Source organism: Eriocheir sinensis, chromosome 15 (genome assembly GCF_024679095.1).
Source record: "Eriocheir sinensis breed Jianghai 21 chromosome 15, ASM2467909v1, whole genome shotgun sequence".
In the NCBI taxonomy this organism is placed as follows: domain Eukaryota; kingdom Metazoa; phylum Arthropoda; class Malacostraca; order Decapoda; family Varunidae; genus Eriocheir; species Eriocheir sinensis.
Window position 1 is genome coordinate 16,942,270 of NC_066523.1, and position 17,290 is coordinate 16,959,559.

At 48.6% G+C, this 17,290-nt stretch overlaps 1 protein-coding gene across 1 annotated transcript; it reads left to right on the plus strand.

The window, feature by feature from the left end:
- Window positions 1-104: 104 nt before the first annotated feature.
- LOC126998975 (uncharacterized) lies at window positions 105-2,106 on the plus strand. Its single transcript, XM_050861273.1, has one exon. The coding sequence runs from the start codon at window positions 608-610 to the stop codon at window positions 1,778-1,780; it is 1,173 nt and encodes a 390-aa protein (XP_050717230.1). The 5' UTR covers window positions 105-607; the 3' UTR covers window positions 1,781-2,106.
- Window positions 2,107-17,290: the final 15,184 nt, after the last annotated feature.

A 17,290-nucleotide genomic window follows, 5' to 3' on the forward strand; every position in this document is an offset into this window, starting at 1 on the left:
CCATCTACAAGCAGTACCAACAGTGCGTCAAAAATGCCCTGAAAAAGCTGAAGATTGAAATACCTAAAATAGAAGACCCTCCAGCAGATGATAAGCCCAAAGAGTGAAAAGTACTAAAGTGCCTGGCCTTACATTATCAGTGCTTGTTATAACCGCACTTTTGTTTGTTTCAGGACTACGCTGCTTTATCACCAACTTTTCATAATCTGAGGATTTATTTAAAGCCATCACAATGTTGCAGAAGATTCGTGATACCTTCGCTCACTACTTCCGCCAGTATGAGCTCAACACAGCCATATACATGCTGGAGCCAAGGGAGAAAATGGCCATGAACATATTCTTCTTCTCCATTGTTGGACTCATCACCTATTCATCGTTCATCTACTTGCCCCACTATACATCGACAATGCTTGCTTTCTTTGGCCTTATAGATGTACCGAGAGACTGAACGTCTTAGTATCATCAATAATCTCCCATGCACCATTCCTATAGTCAATAGCAGTGTGTGATTTGTAGATCTAAAGACAAATTTTAATCATGTAGAATTATTTTGATGTCATGCAATTTGCTTATTAAGTTTTGTTTACTGTTGTACTAATTGATCATCATGACCTCCGAGGTGAAGCCTGTAAGGATACTGACTAAGAGCGAACAGAAGCAGACCATCAAGGGAGTTCAAAAACCAAAGAAAAACATCATTAAGAATTACCTTGAGAGTCCATTTGCACTGGAATGGCCAAAGCTTACTCCTGAAGATGAGGAAGAAGTTGCTGCTTTGCTGCGGAAGAGTTGCTCAGGGTTAAAGCAGCTCTACTCCAAACCTCCATGGAAAGAGGTGGGAAAATACAAAGGAGATGAAAGGAAAGCATTTTTAAAGGAACATTACAAACAATTCCTGGAAAATTTGGATCCAGACAGCATCAAGATGAACAAGAAAAGGGAGGAAGCTTTGTCTCATATGATATTTGGTTACAATTCTGTAATGAGGGCCATGGAACAAGACCGTGTTGCTGCCATCTTGCTGGAGAAAAACGTAAAGCCCAATTTTGTCACCAAAGCCTTCCTGCCTGGCTGTGCCAAGAAATGCATTCCACTGGTTCCCCTGACTGATCTTGAGAAGGTACTGCGGGACAAAGAGACTCTAGCACTACCCCACACATGCATGGCACTTGGGCTGAAACCTTCTGTCAAGGATGAGTCAAACCTTTTCTATCAACTGTATACAAAAGTGTGTGAAGCTCTTAGTGTTGAGGAGTGCGATGGAGACAGTAGTGAAGATGAAGAAGATTGTGGAGAAGTTCCTGACACTGATACGGAGGAAAAGGAGAGGCCAAAGCCTTCAGATCAACCCACTGAAGTGGACATTAGTTCCTGTCATCTGAAACGAAGCAACATTAAGGGTAGGCGTGCTTTCATTCCAGGCATGAAAGAGCTACAGATGAATGAGTCAAACTTAGATGATGATTTTTTGAGCTTTGGCACCATGCAAAATCAGCAGGAGCTACTTAAATTGCAAGCCAGCACTACAAAGCCAAATAAGGCATCTGAGAATCTCCAAACAATACCTGCAGTTGATGAAAATATAGACTTCAGCAGCATGATTCTCCTTGATGCTTCAGGGGATCAGAATCCACTAGTCAAAAAGTCTAATGCAGAGAAGCTTGCAAAAAACAAAGGGAAGGTAAAGCAAAAAAGAAAAAAGCCAGACTCTGATCCTTATGTTCCTGCCAAAACTAAGCTACTGAAAGGAAACCCTAATAGGAAAGGCAGAGTCATGTAATGCCATGTTCAGTTCCAGGGAAGCTGTGCTGCTCTAGGCTATTTAGGGAGTCACAACACCCACCAGCACCAATATGATTCTATGCACTTGAATTTACAATATCTCATTTTATCATTGTAATAATGACTTGACTTTATCCCCCAGGACATTATTAATTATTTAAATGTGTTATCTCATTTAAGGGTCGCAATGATTATAATTTCTACATTTTCTTACGTACTTTGGTTAACACGAATTTGTGTTCAAGAAATTAGTTGAATGAAAACCTGTATTAATTTTGGGTTTTGTTAAGTATAAGTACTGAATAAAGAAACATGTTAATGCAATATTGTCTCAAGATTTTCTATGTATGGTGGAGTAGCAGGTAAACAGTGAACAACTGATGGGAAAATGCCAAAAGCTTTTTGGTGTAAATATTAGTAAAAAATATGCTGAGATTAATTTATGGTGTGTGCAGTTGACAGGCTAAGATATGATAAATGTGACAGGACTGACAGGCAAGAGTGTGTTTTCACCAAAAGAAATTAGTATTTACAGCGAGACGACTCATGAGTTGCTATTCAAGAGGACATTATTTTGGATGAACTTTCACACTTAGTTCTTACCAGGGGGGGTCTTGTCAAGTCAAGCTCCTGGTGTAACTATGTAGAAGAGTCCATGCAAAATTCCTTCTTGAGTGGTGAGTTACATAGTTTGTAAAAAAGCATTAATAGAGTCTGCTCTACTCTTTTGGTATAAATAGAGATTTACGACGAGGTGTGGAACATGAGTCATAAAAAGTAAATGGAAAAATAGTGCCAAGGTGATTTTGCTTTATGGAGTGTATGAGTGTTAGAAAGAATCTTCCAGTAAGTTTGTTGTTAAGCAAGCAGAAATGACCCAGAAGGAAGCTAGACACAGGAAAACTACTCAAGGAAGTACGGCAATAAATCGTCTTGGAGAATCAGATAAAACTAAAATACTACAGTAACTAACTTGATTTGCCTCCAGTGGACCAGCCTGATGCATCTCTCCTCCCTCTGCCTTCTTACTTCTCTAGGCTGGAAGGAACTTTCTTGGACATCTTATTTCATCAGTCTTGAGTGTTATAAGTAGCCAGCTGCAGTACATAAAGGTGAGCATATTGAGGTCACTGAAATCACAATACCCATATTACTCTGAATCCGAGTCATTTTGGTTGTTCAATACTCATCAATGTTTAGATTTGCTCCAGCTCATGAACAAAAACACCAGCACACTTGATAACCTTTTTGGAATCTATCTCTTCATTTTTCTTTTCGTTGTTTGCAAAGGAAAACGCATGAAAGTATCAAAGCCCTTGATTTATATCCAACAGTTACCCTCTTTGACAGGTGCCAAATCACCAATCCAGGTGAAAAAATCCCCAACTATCACCAAACATTTCATCACATTATCGAATGGTCGGAAAAATAGCAAATGTCTTTTAATGTTGACAAATGCAGTCATGCACATTGGGTCCCAAAATAGTAACCACACATACATCATGAATGGGAGACCTCTGCAAGTGATGCAGGAGGAAAAGGATCTTGGAGTCACTATCAGCAGTGACCTGAAACACGCGAATCACTGTAAAAAAGCATACAACAAGGCCAACATTATGCTCGGGTTCATAGCGAGGAACTTCGAGTGTAAAACACCAGACGTGATGCTATCCTTGTATAATTCCATGGTAAGACTGCACCTCGAGTATGCAGTGCAGTTCTGGTCTCCCAATTACAGAAAGGACATTGCTTTACTGGAAAGGATTCAACGACGCGACACAAAGATGATTCCAACCTTCAGGGCTCAACCGTACGAGGAACGACTCAAGCGACTCAATCTCTTTACATTGGAGAAAAGACGCCTACAAGGGGATATGATTCAAGTCTTCAAGTATCTAAAAAAGTTCAACAACGTCGATTACTCCAAATTCTTTGAACTGCAAACCAACTCAAGAACTAGAAATAACGGTTTACCCATTCAGACGAGTCGATGCAACACAGACATTGGAAGGAGTTTCTTTTCAAACCGAGTCATCCGCCACTGGAACAATCTTCCCTCAGAAGTAGTAAATGCGAATACCATCAACTCCTTCAAATATAGAATCGACCGTCATTTCGCTGCGTCGGGAGTAAACTGAATAACGAGGGGCTTCCATCTGCTCCCCAATATCGAGGTGCTTTCATCTGCTCACCAAGCCCCAAGTGGCGGTCGAGGAGATTAAAGCGGGCGACCTCGTAATGAGCCAATAGGCTTTCTGTTGCCTGCATTTCCATGTTTCCATGTTTCCTCCTCCTCCTTCTCCTCTTCCCTTCCTCTTTTCCCCTCTTCCCTGTTTCTCTCACATTCCTCTTTTTCCTCCTTGTCTTCCTTTCTTCACTTCCCATATCTTCTGTATTTTCCTATCTCATTCTCTTAATCTATCTCCACTTTCTCCTCTTCCTTTCCTCTTCTCCTATTTTGTATTCGTTTTAGTCCATCTTTTCAGCTTCTCTACCACTTTCTCCTTCCCCTCCTCCTCCTCCTCCTCCTCCTCTTTCCCGTTCCCTCGCACGATGTATTGCTCGCGTCCATTCTCCCCTCATCCGCCTAGGCCGAGCATGCCCGATATCGGTATAATCGCCCTGTTATGGGTAATTATTGGTTTTGTGTTATATTTAATGAGAGCCGCGTCCCAGGGATTTCCCGTTTCAAAGCCAACTGTGTGGAACTAGAGAAAACGAGGAGGAGGAGGAGGAGATGGAGAGTTTTCGGACTGGGCGGTATGGAACAGGAGGATGAGGAGGAGGAGGAGGAAGAAGAGAAAACGAAGAAGAGGAAGAGGAGGAGGAGGTGGTGGAAGAAGGAGTGCATGAGGAGGAGGTTTTGGAGTGGAGGGAGTGGAACAGGTGGAAGAGTAGGAGGAGGAGGAGGAAGAAGAGGAAGAGGGAGTGGATGACTAGGGTTTGAAGGAGGAGGTTTTGGAGTGGAGGGGGTGGAACAGGAGGAGGGGTAGGAGGAGGAGGAAGAAGAGTGTGTTGTGATGGAAGGGGAGGAGGAGGGTAAAAAAAGGTTACATAATATCTTATTCACTTCTTCCTTGTTCGTTTTCTTATTTGATATATTTTTTTTTTTCATCGTTTCCTCCTTTTCCTCATTCTCTCTTCCTCCTTCTCCATCTCCTTTCCTCCTTCTCTCCTCTTTATCTTCCTCTTCTCTCCGTTCTTCTCCCTCTGTTCTACTTTTTTTTTCACCGTTTCCTCCTCCTCCTCCTCCTCTTCCTCATTCCCTCTTCCTCCTTCATCTCCTTTCCTCCTTCCCCTCTTCATCATCCTCTACTTTCTCTTCCTTCTCCTTTTGTTCCTATATTTCACTTCCACCAATATTATTCTCCAAGTTCCTCCTCATCTTCCACTTCCTTCTCACCCTTTTTCATCCTTTTCCTCCTCTTTTAGTATTATTATGTGAGACGCATCAGGTACCGAGGAAGGAGGTCGGTCACTATAAACAGCCCCTTCAGCCACTTTCAAACACCTGAGACTCCGAGAACGAGAGAATCAAAGTAATAGCAATGAGAGAAATAGGAAAAGGACGAAGCAATACAGAAGATCATAGGAGTAAAAGAACATTAAGTATAAATCTTAGTAAAGGACAGAGTGAAGGGCTGAGAGGCAAGACTAACCTACACGCGCACACACACACACACACACACACACACACACACACACACACGTTTCCTCATATTTACGACTCCACCACCTTCCCCTATCCACCAGTCCCATTACCAACCCTTCCCCTATCCACCAGTCCCATTACCAATCCTTCCCCTATCCACCAGTCCCATTACCAACCCTTCCCCTATCCACCAGTCCCATTACCAATCCTTCCCCTATCCACCTGTCCCATTGCCAACCCTTCCCTTATCCACCAGTCCCATTACCAATCCTTCCCCTATCCACCTGTCCCATTACCAATCCTTCCCCTATCCACCAGTCCCATTACCAATCCTTCCCCTATACACCAGTCCCATTACCAATCCTTCCCTTATCCACCAGTCCCATTACCAACCCTTCCCTTATCCACCAGTCCCATTACCAATCCTTCCCCTATACACCAGTCCCATTACCAAACCTTCCCATATCCACCAGTCCCATTACCAACCCTTCCCCTATCAACCAGTCCCATTACCAATCCTTCCCCTATCCACCAGTCCCATTACCAATCCTTCCTCTATCCACCTGTCCCATTACCACTCCTTCCCCTATCCACCTGTCCCATTACCAACCTTCCCTATACACCTGTCCCATTACCAACCCTTCCCATATCCACCAGTCCCATTACCAATCCTCACCCTATCCACCAGTCCCATTACCAATCCTTCCCCTATCCACCAGTCCCATTACCAATCCTTCCCTATCCACCTGTCCCATTACCAACCCTTCCCTATCCACCTGTCCCATTACCAACCCTTCCCCAATCCACCAGTCCCATTACCAATCCTTCCCCTATCCACCTGTCCCGTTACCAATCCTTCCCCTATCCACCAGTCGCATTACCAACCCTTCCCCTATCCACCTGTCCCATTACCAATCCTTCCCTTATCCACCAGTCCCATTACCAACCCTTCCCCTATCCACCAGTCCCATTACCAATCCTTCCGCTATCCACCAGTCCCATTACCAACCCTTCCCCTGTCCACCTGTCCCATTACCAACCCTTCCCCTATCCACCAGTAACATTACCAATCCTTCCCCTATCCACCAGTCCCATTACCAACCCTTCCCCTATCCACCAGTCCCATTACCAACCCTTCCCCTATCCACCAGTCCCATTACCAATCCTTCCCCTATCCACCAGTCCCATTACCAACCCCTCCCCTATCCACCAGTCCCATTACCAACCCTTACCAGATCCACCAGTCCCATTACCAATCCTTCCGTATCCACCAGTCCCATTACCAACCCTTCCCCTATCCACCAGTCCCATTACCAACCCTTCCCAATACACCAGTCCCATTACCAAACCTTCCTTCGCTATCCACCAGTCCCATTACCAACCCTTCCCTATCCACCAGTCCCATTACCAACCTTCCACTATCCACCATTACCATTACCAATACTTCCCATATCCACCAGTCCCATTACCACCCCTTCCCCTATCCACCAGTCCCATTACCAACCCTTCCCCTATTCACCAGTCCCATTACCAATCCTTCCCCTATCCACCAGTCCCATTACCAACCCTTCCCCTATCCACCAGTCCCATTACCAATCCTTCCGCTATCCACCAGTCCCATTACCAACCCTTCCCCTATCCACCAGTCCCATTACCAACCCTTCCCCAATCCACCAGTCCCATTACCAATCCTTCCCCTATCCACCAGTCCCATTACCAACCCTTCCCCTATCCACCAGTCCCATTACCAACCCTTCCCCTATCCACCAGTCCCATTACCAATCCTTCCCCTATCCACCTGTCCCATTACCAATCCTTCCCCTATCCACCAGTCTCGTTACCAACCCTTCCCCTATCCACCAGTCCCATTACCAATCCTTCCCCAATCCACCTGTCCCATTACCAACCCTTCCCCTATCCACCAGTCCCATTACCAATCCTTCCCCTATCCACCAGTCCCATTACCAATCCTTCCCTTATCCACCAGTCCCATTACCAATCCTTCCCCTATCCACCAGTCCCATTACCAACCCTTCCCCTATCCACCAGTCCCATTACCAATCCTTCCCCTATCCACCTGTCCCATTACCAACCCTTCCTTTATCCACCAGTCCCATTACCAATCCTTCCCTTATCCACCTGTCCCATTACCAATCCTTCCCCTATCCACCAGTCCCATTACCAATCCTTCCCCTATCCACCAGTCCCATTACCAATCCTTCCCCTATCCACCAGTCCCATTACCAATTCTTCCCCTATCCACCAGTCCCATTACCAACCCTTCCCCTATCCACCAGTCCCATTACGAATCCTTCCTCTATCAACCAGTCCCATTACCAATCCTTCCCCTATCCACCAGTCCCATTACCAATCCTTCCCCTATCCACCAGTCCCATTACCAATTCTTCCTCTATCCACCAGTCCCATTACCAACCCTTCCCCTATCCACCAGTCCCATTACCAACCCTTCCCCTATCCACCAGTCCCATTACCAATCCTTCCCCTATCAACCAGTCCCATTACCAATCCTTCCCCTATCCACCAGTCCCATTACCAACCCTTCCCCTATCCACCAGTCCCATTACCAATCCTTCCCCTGTCCACCAGTCTTATTACCAACCCTTCCCCTATCCACTTGTCCCATTACCAATCCTTCCCCTATCCACCAGTCCCATTACCAATCCTTCCCCTATCCACCAGTCCCATTACCAATCCTTCCCCTATCCACCTGTCCCATTACCAACCCTTCCCCTATCCACCAGTCCCATTACCAATCCTTCCCCTATCCACCAGTCCCATTACCAATCCTTCCCCTATCCACCAGTCCCATTACCAACCCTTCCCCTATCCACCAGTCCCATTACCAATCCTTCCCCTATCCACCAGTCCCATTACCAATCCTTCCCCTATCCACCAGTCCGATTACCAATCCTTCCCCTATCCACCAGTCCCATTACCAACCCTTCCCCTATCCACCAGTCCCATTACCAATCCTTCCTCTATCCACCAGTCCCATTACCAATCCTTCCCCTATCCACCAGTCCCATTACCAACCCTTCCCCTATCCACCAGTCCCATTACCAATCCTTCCCCTATCCACCAGTCCCATTACCAACCCTTTCCCTATCCACCAGTCCCATTACCAATCCTTCCCCTATCCACCAGTCCCATTACCAACCCTTCACCTATCCACCAGTCCCATTACCAACCCTTCCCCTATCAACCAGTCCCATTACCAATCCTTCCCCTATCCACCAGTCCCATTACCAACCCTTCCCCTATCCACCAGTCCCATTATCAACCCTTCCCCTATCCACCAGTCCCATTACCAACCCTTCCCCTATCCACCAGTCCCATTAACAACCCTTCCCTATCCACCAGTCCCATTACCAGCCTTCCCTATCCACCAGTCCCAATACCAATCCTTCACATATCCACCAGTCCCACTACCAACCTTCCCTATCCACCAGTCCCATTACCAATCCTTCCCCTATCCACCAGTCCCATTACCAATCCTTCAGCTATCCTCCAGTCCCATTACCAACCCTTCCTCTATCCACCAGTCCCATTACCAATCCTTCCCCTATCCACCAGTCCCATTACCAATCCTTCCCCTATCCACCAGTCCCATTACCAATCCTTCCCCTATCCACCAGTCCCATTACCAACCCTTCCGCTATCCACCAGTCCCATTACCAATCCTTCCTCTATCCACCAGTCCCATTACCAATCCTTCCCCTATCCACCGGTCCCATTACCAATCCTTCCCCTATCCACCAGTCCCATTACCAATCCTTCCCCTATCCACCAGTCCCATTACCAACCCTTCCCCTATCCACCAGTCCCATTACCAATCCTTCCCCTATCCACCTGTCCCATTACCAATTCTTCCTCTATCCACCAGTCCCATTACCAATCCTTCCCCTATCCACCAGTCCCATTACCAGTCCTTCCCCTATCCACCAGTCCCATTACCAATCATTCCCCTATCCACCTGTCCCATTACCAACCCTTCCCCTATCCACCAGTCCCATTAACAATCCTTCCCCTATCCACCAGTCCCATTAACAATCCTTCCTTTATCCACCAGTCCCATTACCAACCCTTCCCCTATCAACCAGTCCCATTACCAACCCTTCCCCTATCCACCAGTCCCATTACCAACCCTTCCCCTATCCACCTGTCCCATTACCAACTCCTCCCCTATCCACCAGTCCCATTACCAAGCCTTCCCGTATCCACCAGTCCCATTACCAATCCTTCCCCTATCCACCAGTCCCATTACCAACCCTTCCCCTATCCACCAGTCCCTTTACCAACTCTTCCCCTATCCACCAGTCCCATTACTAATCCTTCCCCTATCCACCTGTCCCATTACCAACCCTTCCCCTATCCATCAGTCCCATTACCAATCCTTCTCCTATCCACCAGTCCCATTACCAAACCTTCCCCTATCCACCAGTCCCATCACCAACCTTCCCTATCCACCAGTCACATTACCAATCCTTCCCCTATCCACCAGTCCCATTAACAATCCTTCCCCTATCCACCAGTCCCATTACCAATCATTCCCCTATCCACCTGTCCCATTACCAACCCTTCCCCTATCCACCAGTCCCATTAACAATCCTTCCCCTATCCACCAGTCCCATTAACAATCCTTCCTTTATCCACCAGTCCCATTACCAACCCTTCCCCTATCCACCAGTCCCATTACCAATCCTTCCCCTATCCACCAGTCCCATTACCAACCCTTCCCATATCCACCAGTCCCATTACCAACCCTTCCCCTCTCCACCAGTCCCATTACCAATCCTTCCCCTATCCACCAGTCCCGTTACCAATACTTCCGCTATCCACCAGTCCCATTACCAATCCTTCCGCTATCCACCAGTCCCATTACCAATCCTTCCCCTATCCACCAGTCCCATTACCAATCCTCTCCCTATCCACCAGTCCCATTACCATCCCTTCCCTATCCACCTGTCCCATTACCAGCCTTCCCTATCCACCAGTCCCATTACCAATACTTCCCTATCCACCAGTCCCATTACCAACCTTCCCCTATCCACCGGTCCCATTACCAACCCCCTATCCACCGGTCCCATTACCAATCCTTCCCTATCCACCGGTCCCATTACCAACCCTTCCCTATCCACCAGTCCCGTACCAATCCTTCCCTATCCACCAGTCCCATTACCAACCCTTCCCTATCCACCAGTCCCATTACCAATCCTTCCCTATCCACCAGTCCATTACCAATCCTTCCCTATCCACCAGTCCCATTACCAATCCTTCCCTATCCACCAGTCCCATTGCAACCCTTCCCTATCCACCAGTCCCATTACCAATCCTTCCCTATCCACCAGTCCCATTACCACCCCTTCCCTATCCACCAGTCCCATTACCAACCTTCCCCTATCCACCAGTCCATTACCAATCCTTCCCCTATCCACCTGTCCCATTACCATCCTTCCCTATCCACCGGTCCCATTACCAGCCTTCCCCTATCCACCAGTCCCATTACCAATCCTTCCCTATCCACCGGTCCCATTACCATCCTTCCCCTATCCACCAGTCCATTACCAACCTTCCCTATCCACCAGTCCCATTACCAATCCTTCCCTATCCACCAGTCCCATTACCAATCCTTCCCTATCCACCAGTCCCATTGCCAACCTTCCCTATCCACCAGTCCCATTACCAATCCTTCCCTATCCACCAGTCCCATTACCAATCCTTCCTATCCACCAGTCCCATTACCAACCCTTCCCTATCCACCAGTCCCATTACCAATCCTTCCCCTATCCACCGGTCCATTACCAATCCTTCCTATCCACCAGTCCCATTACCAACCCTTCCCTATCCACCAGTCCCATTACCAATCCTTCCCTATCCACCAGTCCCATTACCAATCCTTCCCTATCCACCAGTCCCATTACCAAGCCTTCCCCTATCCACCAGTCCCATTACCAATCCTTCCCTATCCACCAGTCCCGTACCAATCCTTCCCTATCCACCGGTCCCATTACCAACCCTTCCCTATCCACCAGTCCCATTACCAATCCTTCCCTATCCACCAGTCCCATTACCAATCCTTCCCTATCCACCAGTCCCATTACCAACCTTCCCTATCCACCAGTCCCATTACCAATCCTTCCCTATCCACCAGTCCCATTCAATCCTTCCCTATCCACCGGTCCCATTACCAATCCTTCCCTATCCACCTGTCCCATTACCAACCCTTCCCTATCCACCTGTCCCATTACCAATCCTTCCCTATCCACCAGTCCCGTACCAATCCTTCCCCTATCCACCAGTCCCATTACCAGCCTTCCCTATCCACCAGTCCCATTACCAATCCTTCCCTATCCACCTGTCCATTACCAATCCTTCCCTATCCACCAGTCCCATTACCAATCCTTCCCTATCCACCAGTCCCATTAACCTTCCCCTATCCACCAGTCCCGTACCAATCCTTCCCTATCCACCAGTCCCATTACCAATCCTTCCCTATCCACCAGTCCCATTACCAATCCTTCCCTATCCACCAGTCCCATTACCAATCCTTCCCTATCCACCAGTCCCATTACCAATCCCCTATCCACCAGTCCCATTACCAATCCTTCCCTATCCACCAGTCCCATTACCAACCCTTCCCTATCCACCAGTCCCATTACCAATCCTTCCCTATCCACCAGTCCCATTACCAATCCTTCCCTATCCACCAGTCCCATTACCAATCCTTCCCTATCCACCAGTCCCATTACCAACCCTTCCCTATCCACCAGTCCCATTACCAATCCTTCCCTATCCACCAGTCCCATTACCAATCCTTCCCTATCCACCAGTCCCATTACCAACCTTCCCTATCCACCAGTCCATTACCAACCTTCCCTATCCAGTCCCATTACCAATCCTTCCCTATCCACCAGTCCCATTACAACCCTTCCCTATCCACCGGTCCCATTACCAATCCTTCCCTATCCACCAGTCCCATTGCAATCCTTCCCTATCCACCGGTCCACTACCAGCCTTCCCCTATCCACCGGTCCCATTACCAATCCTTCCCTATCCACCAGTCCCATTACCAATCCTTCCCTATCCACCGGTCCCATTACCAACCTTCCCTATCCACCAGTCCATTACCAATCCTTCCCTATCCACCGGTCCATTACCAATCCTTCCCTATCCACCGGTCCCATTACCAATCTTCCCTATCCACCAGTCCCATTACCAAGCCTTCCGCTATCCACCGGTCCATTACCAACCTTCCCTATCCACCAGTCCCATTACCAATCCTTCCCTATCCACCAGTCCCATTACCAATCCTTCCTATCCACCGGTCCCATTACCAACCCTTCCCCTATCCACCAGTCCCCTTACCAATCCTTCCCCTATCCACCAGTCCCATTACCAATCCTTCCCCTATCCACCTGTCCCATTACCAAACCTTACCCTATCCACCAGTCCCATTACCAATCCTTCCCCTATCCACCAGTCCCATTACCAACCCTTCCCTATCACCGGTCCCATTACCAACCTTCCCTATCCACCAGTCCCATTACCAATCCTTCCCTATCCACCAGTCCCATTACCAACCCTTCCCTATCCACCAGTCCCATTACCAATCCTTCCCTATCCACCGGTCCCATTACCAATCCTTCCCCTATCCACCAGTCCCATTACCAACCCTTCCCCTATCCACCAGTCCCATTACCAATCCTTGCCCTATCCACCAGTCCCATTACCAATCCTTCCCTATCCACCAGTCCCATTACCAACCCTTCCCTATCCACCAGTCCCATTACCAACCCTTCCCCTATCCACCAGTCCCATTACCAATCCTTCCCCTATCCACCAGTCCCATTACCAATCCTTCCCCTATCCACCAGTCCCATTACCAAGCCTTCCCCTATCCACCAGTCCCATTACCAATCCTTCCCCTATCCACCTGTCCCATTACCAGCCTTCCCTATCCACCGGTCCCATTACCAATCCTTCCCTATCCACCTGTCCATTACCAATCCTTCCCTATCACCAGTCCCATTACCAACCCTTCCCTATCCACCAGTCCCATTACCAAGCCTTCCCTATCCACAGTCCCATTCCAATCCTTCCCTATCCACCAGTCCCATTACCAACCTTCCCTATCCACCAGTCCCATTACCAATCCTTTCCTATCCACCAGTCCCATTTCCAATCCTTCCCTATCCACCAGTCCATTACCAATCCTTCCCTATCACCAGTCCATTACCAATCCTTCCCTATCCACCAGTCCCATTACCAATCCTTCCCTATCCACCAGTCCCATTACCAATCCTTCCTATCCACCGGTCCCATTACCAACCTTCCCCTATCCACCAGTCCCATTACCAATCCTTCCCTATCCAGTCCCATTACCATCCTTCCCTATCCACCAGTCCCATTACCAATCCTTCCCTATCCACCAGTCCCGTACCAACCTTCCCCTATCCACCAGTCCCATTACCAATCCTTCCCCTATCCACCAGTCCATTACCAGCCCTTCCCTATCCACCAGTCCATTACCAATCCTTCCCCTATCCACCGGTCCATTACTAATCCTTCCCCTATCCACCAATCCCATTACCAGCCCTTCCCATCTCCACCAGTCCCATTATAATCCTTCCCTATCCACCAGTCCCATTACCAACCTTCCCTATCCACCGGTCCCATTACCAATCCTTCCCTATCCACCAGTCCCATTACCAATCCTTCCCTATCCACCGGTCCCATTACCAACCCTTCCCTATCCACCGGTCCCATTACCAATCCTTCCCCTATCCACCAGTCCCATTACCAATCCTTCCCTATCCACCAGTCCCATTACCAATCCTTCCTATCCACCAGTCATTACCAATCCTTCCCTATCCACCAGTCCATTACCAATCCTTCCCTATCCACCAGTCCCATTACCAATCCTTCCTATCCACCAGTCCATTACCAATTCTTCTCCTATCCACCAGTCCCATTACAAACCCTTCCCCTATCCACCAGTCCCATTACCAATCCTTCCCTATCCACCAGTCCCATTACCAATCCTTCCCTATCCACCAGTCCATTACCAATCCTTCCCTATCCCAGTCCCATTACCAATCCTTCCCTATCCACCAGTCCCATTACCAATCCTTCCCTATCCACCAGTCCCATTACCAATCCTTCCCTATCCACCAGTCCCATTACCAGCCCTTCCCTATCCACCAGTCCCATTACCAATCCTTCCCTATCCACCAGTCCCATTACCAATCCTTCCCTATCCACCAGTCCATTACCAATCCTTCCCTATCCACCAGTCCCATTACCAATCCTTCCCTATCCACCAGTCCCATTACCAATCCTTCCCTATCCACCTGTCCCATTACCATCCTTCCCTATCCAGTCCCATTACCAATCCTTCCTATCCACCAGTCCCATTACCAGCACTTCCCCTATCCACCAGTCCCATTACCAGCCTTCCCTATCCACCAGTCCATTACCAATCCTTCCCCTATCCACCAGTCCCATTACCAATCCTTCCCTATCCACCAGTCCCATTACCAATCCTTCCCTATCCACCAGTCCCATTACCAATCCTTCCCTATCCACCAGTCCCGTACCAATCCTTCCCTATCCACCAGTCCCATTACCATCCTTCCCTATCCACCAGTCCCATTACCAATCCTTCCCTATCCACCAGTCCCGTACCAACCCTTCCCTATCCACCAGTCCCATTACCAATCCTTCCCTATCCACCAGTCCCATTACCAATCCTTCCCTATCCACCAGTCCCATTACCAATCCTTCCCTATCCACCGGTCCATTACCAATCCTTCCCTATCCACCAGTCCCATTACCAAGCCCTTCCCTATCCACCAGTCCCATTACCAATCCTTCCCTATCCACCGGTCCCATTACCAATCCTTCCCTATCCACCAGTCCCATTACCAATCCTTCCCTATCCCACCAGTCCCATTACCAATCCTTCCCTATCCACCAGTCCCATTACCAACTTCCCTATCCACCAGTCCATTACCAATCCTTCCCTATCCACCAGTCCCATTACCAGCTATCCTTCCTATCCACCAGTCCATTACCAGCCCTTCCCTATCCACCAGTCCCATTACCAATCCTTCCCCTATCCACCAGTCCATTACCAGCCTTCCCTATCCACCAGTCCCATTACCAACCCTTCCTATCCACCAGTCCCATTACCAATCCTTCCCCTATCCACCAGTCCCATTACCAATCCTTCCCTATCCACCAGTCCATTACCAATCTTCCCTATCCACCTGTCCCATTACCAATCCTTCCCTATCCACCAGTCCCATTACCAACCTTCCCTATCCACCAGTCCCATTACCAATCCTTCCCTATCCACCAGTCCCATTACCAATCCTTCCCTATCCACCAGTCCCATTAATCCTTCCCTATCCACCAGTCCATTACCAATCCTTCCCTATCCACCAGTCCCATTACCAATCCTTCCCTATCCACCAGTCCCATTACCAATCCTTCCCTGTCCACCAGTCCCATTACCAATCCTTCCCTATCCACCAGTCCCATTACCAATCCTTCCTATCCACCAGTCCCATTACCAATCCTTCCCCTATCCACCAGTCCCATTACCAGTCCTTCCCTATCCACCAGTCCCATTGCCAATCCTTCCCCTATCCACCAGTCCCATTACCAACCTTCCCTATCCACCGGTCCCATTACCAATCCTTCCCTATCCACCAGTCCCATTACCAATCCTTCCCTATCCACCAGTCCCATTACCAATCCTTCCCTATCCACCTGTCCCGTACCAACCCTTCCCTATCCACCAGTCCATTGAATCCTTCCCTATCCACCGGTCCCATTACCAATCCTTCCCTATCCACCAGTCCCATTACCAAGCCTTCCCTATCCACCAGTCCCATTACCAGCCTTCCCTATCCACCAGTCCATTACCAATCCTTCCCCTATCACCTGTCCCATTACCAACTTCCCCTATCCACCAGTCCCATTACCAATCCTTCCCTATCCACCAGTCCATTACCAATCCTTCCCTATCCACCTGTCCCATTACCAATCCTTCCCTATCCACCAGTCCCATTACCAGCCTTCCCCTATCCACCAGTCCCATTACCAGCCTTCCCTATCCACCAGTCCCATTACCAATCTTCCCTATCCACCAGTCCCATTACCAATCCTTCCCTATCCACCTGTCCCATTACCAACCTTCCCTATCCACCGGTCCCATTACCAATCCTTCCCTATCCCACCAGTCCCATTACCAATCCTTCCCTATCCACCAGTCCCATTACCAGCCCTTCCCTATCCACCAGTCCCATTACCAATCCTTCCCTATCCACCGGTCCCATTGCCAACCCTTTCCCTATCCACCAGTCCATTACCAATCCTTCCCCTATCCACCAGTCCCATTAGCAATCCTTCCCCTATCCACCAGTCCCATTACCAAGCCTTCACCTATCCACCAGTCCCATTACCAAGCCTTCCCCTATCCACAAGTCCCATTACCAAACCTTCCCTATCCACCAGTCCCCGCCAATCCTTCCTATCCACCAGTCCCATTACCAATCCTTCCCTATCCACCAGTCCCATTACCAATCCTTCCCTATCCACCAGTCCCGTACCAGCCTTCCCTATCCACCAGTCCATTACCAACCCTTCCCCTATCCACCAGTCCCATTACCAATCCTTCACCTATCCACCAGTCCCATTACCAACCCTTCCCCTATCCACCGGTCCCATTACCAATCCTTCCCTATCCACCAGTCCCATTACCAACCCTTCCCTATCCACCAGTCCCATTACCACCCTTCCCTATCCACAGTCCCATTACCAATCCTTCCC

What these genes read in the sequence shown, in the direction of transcription:
- LOC126998975 (XM_050861273.1), top strand. Translation starts at nt 608, where the DNA reads ATGACCTCCGAGGTGAAGCCTGTAAGGATACTGACTAAGAGCGAACAG.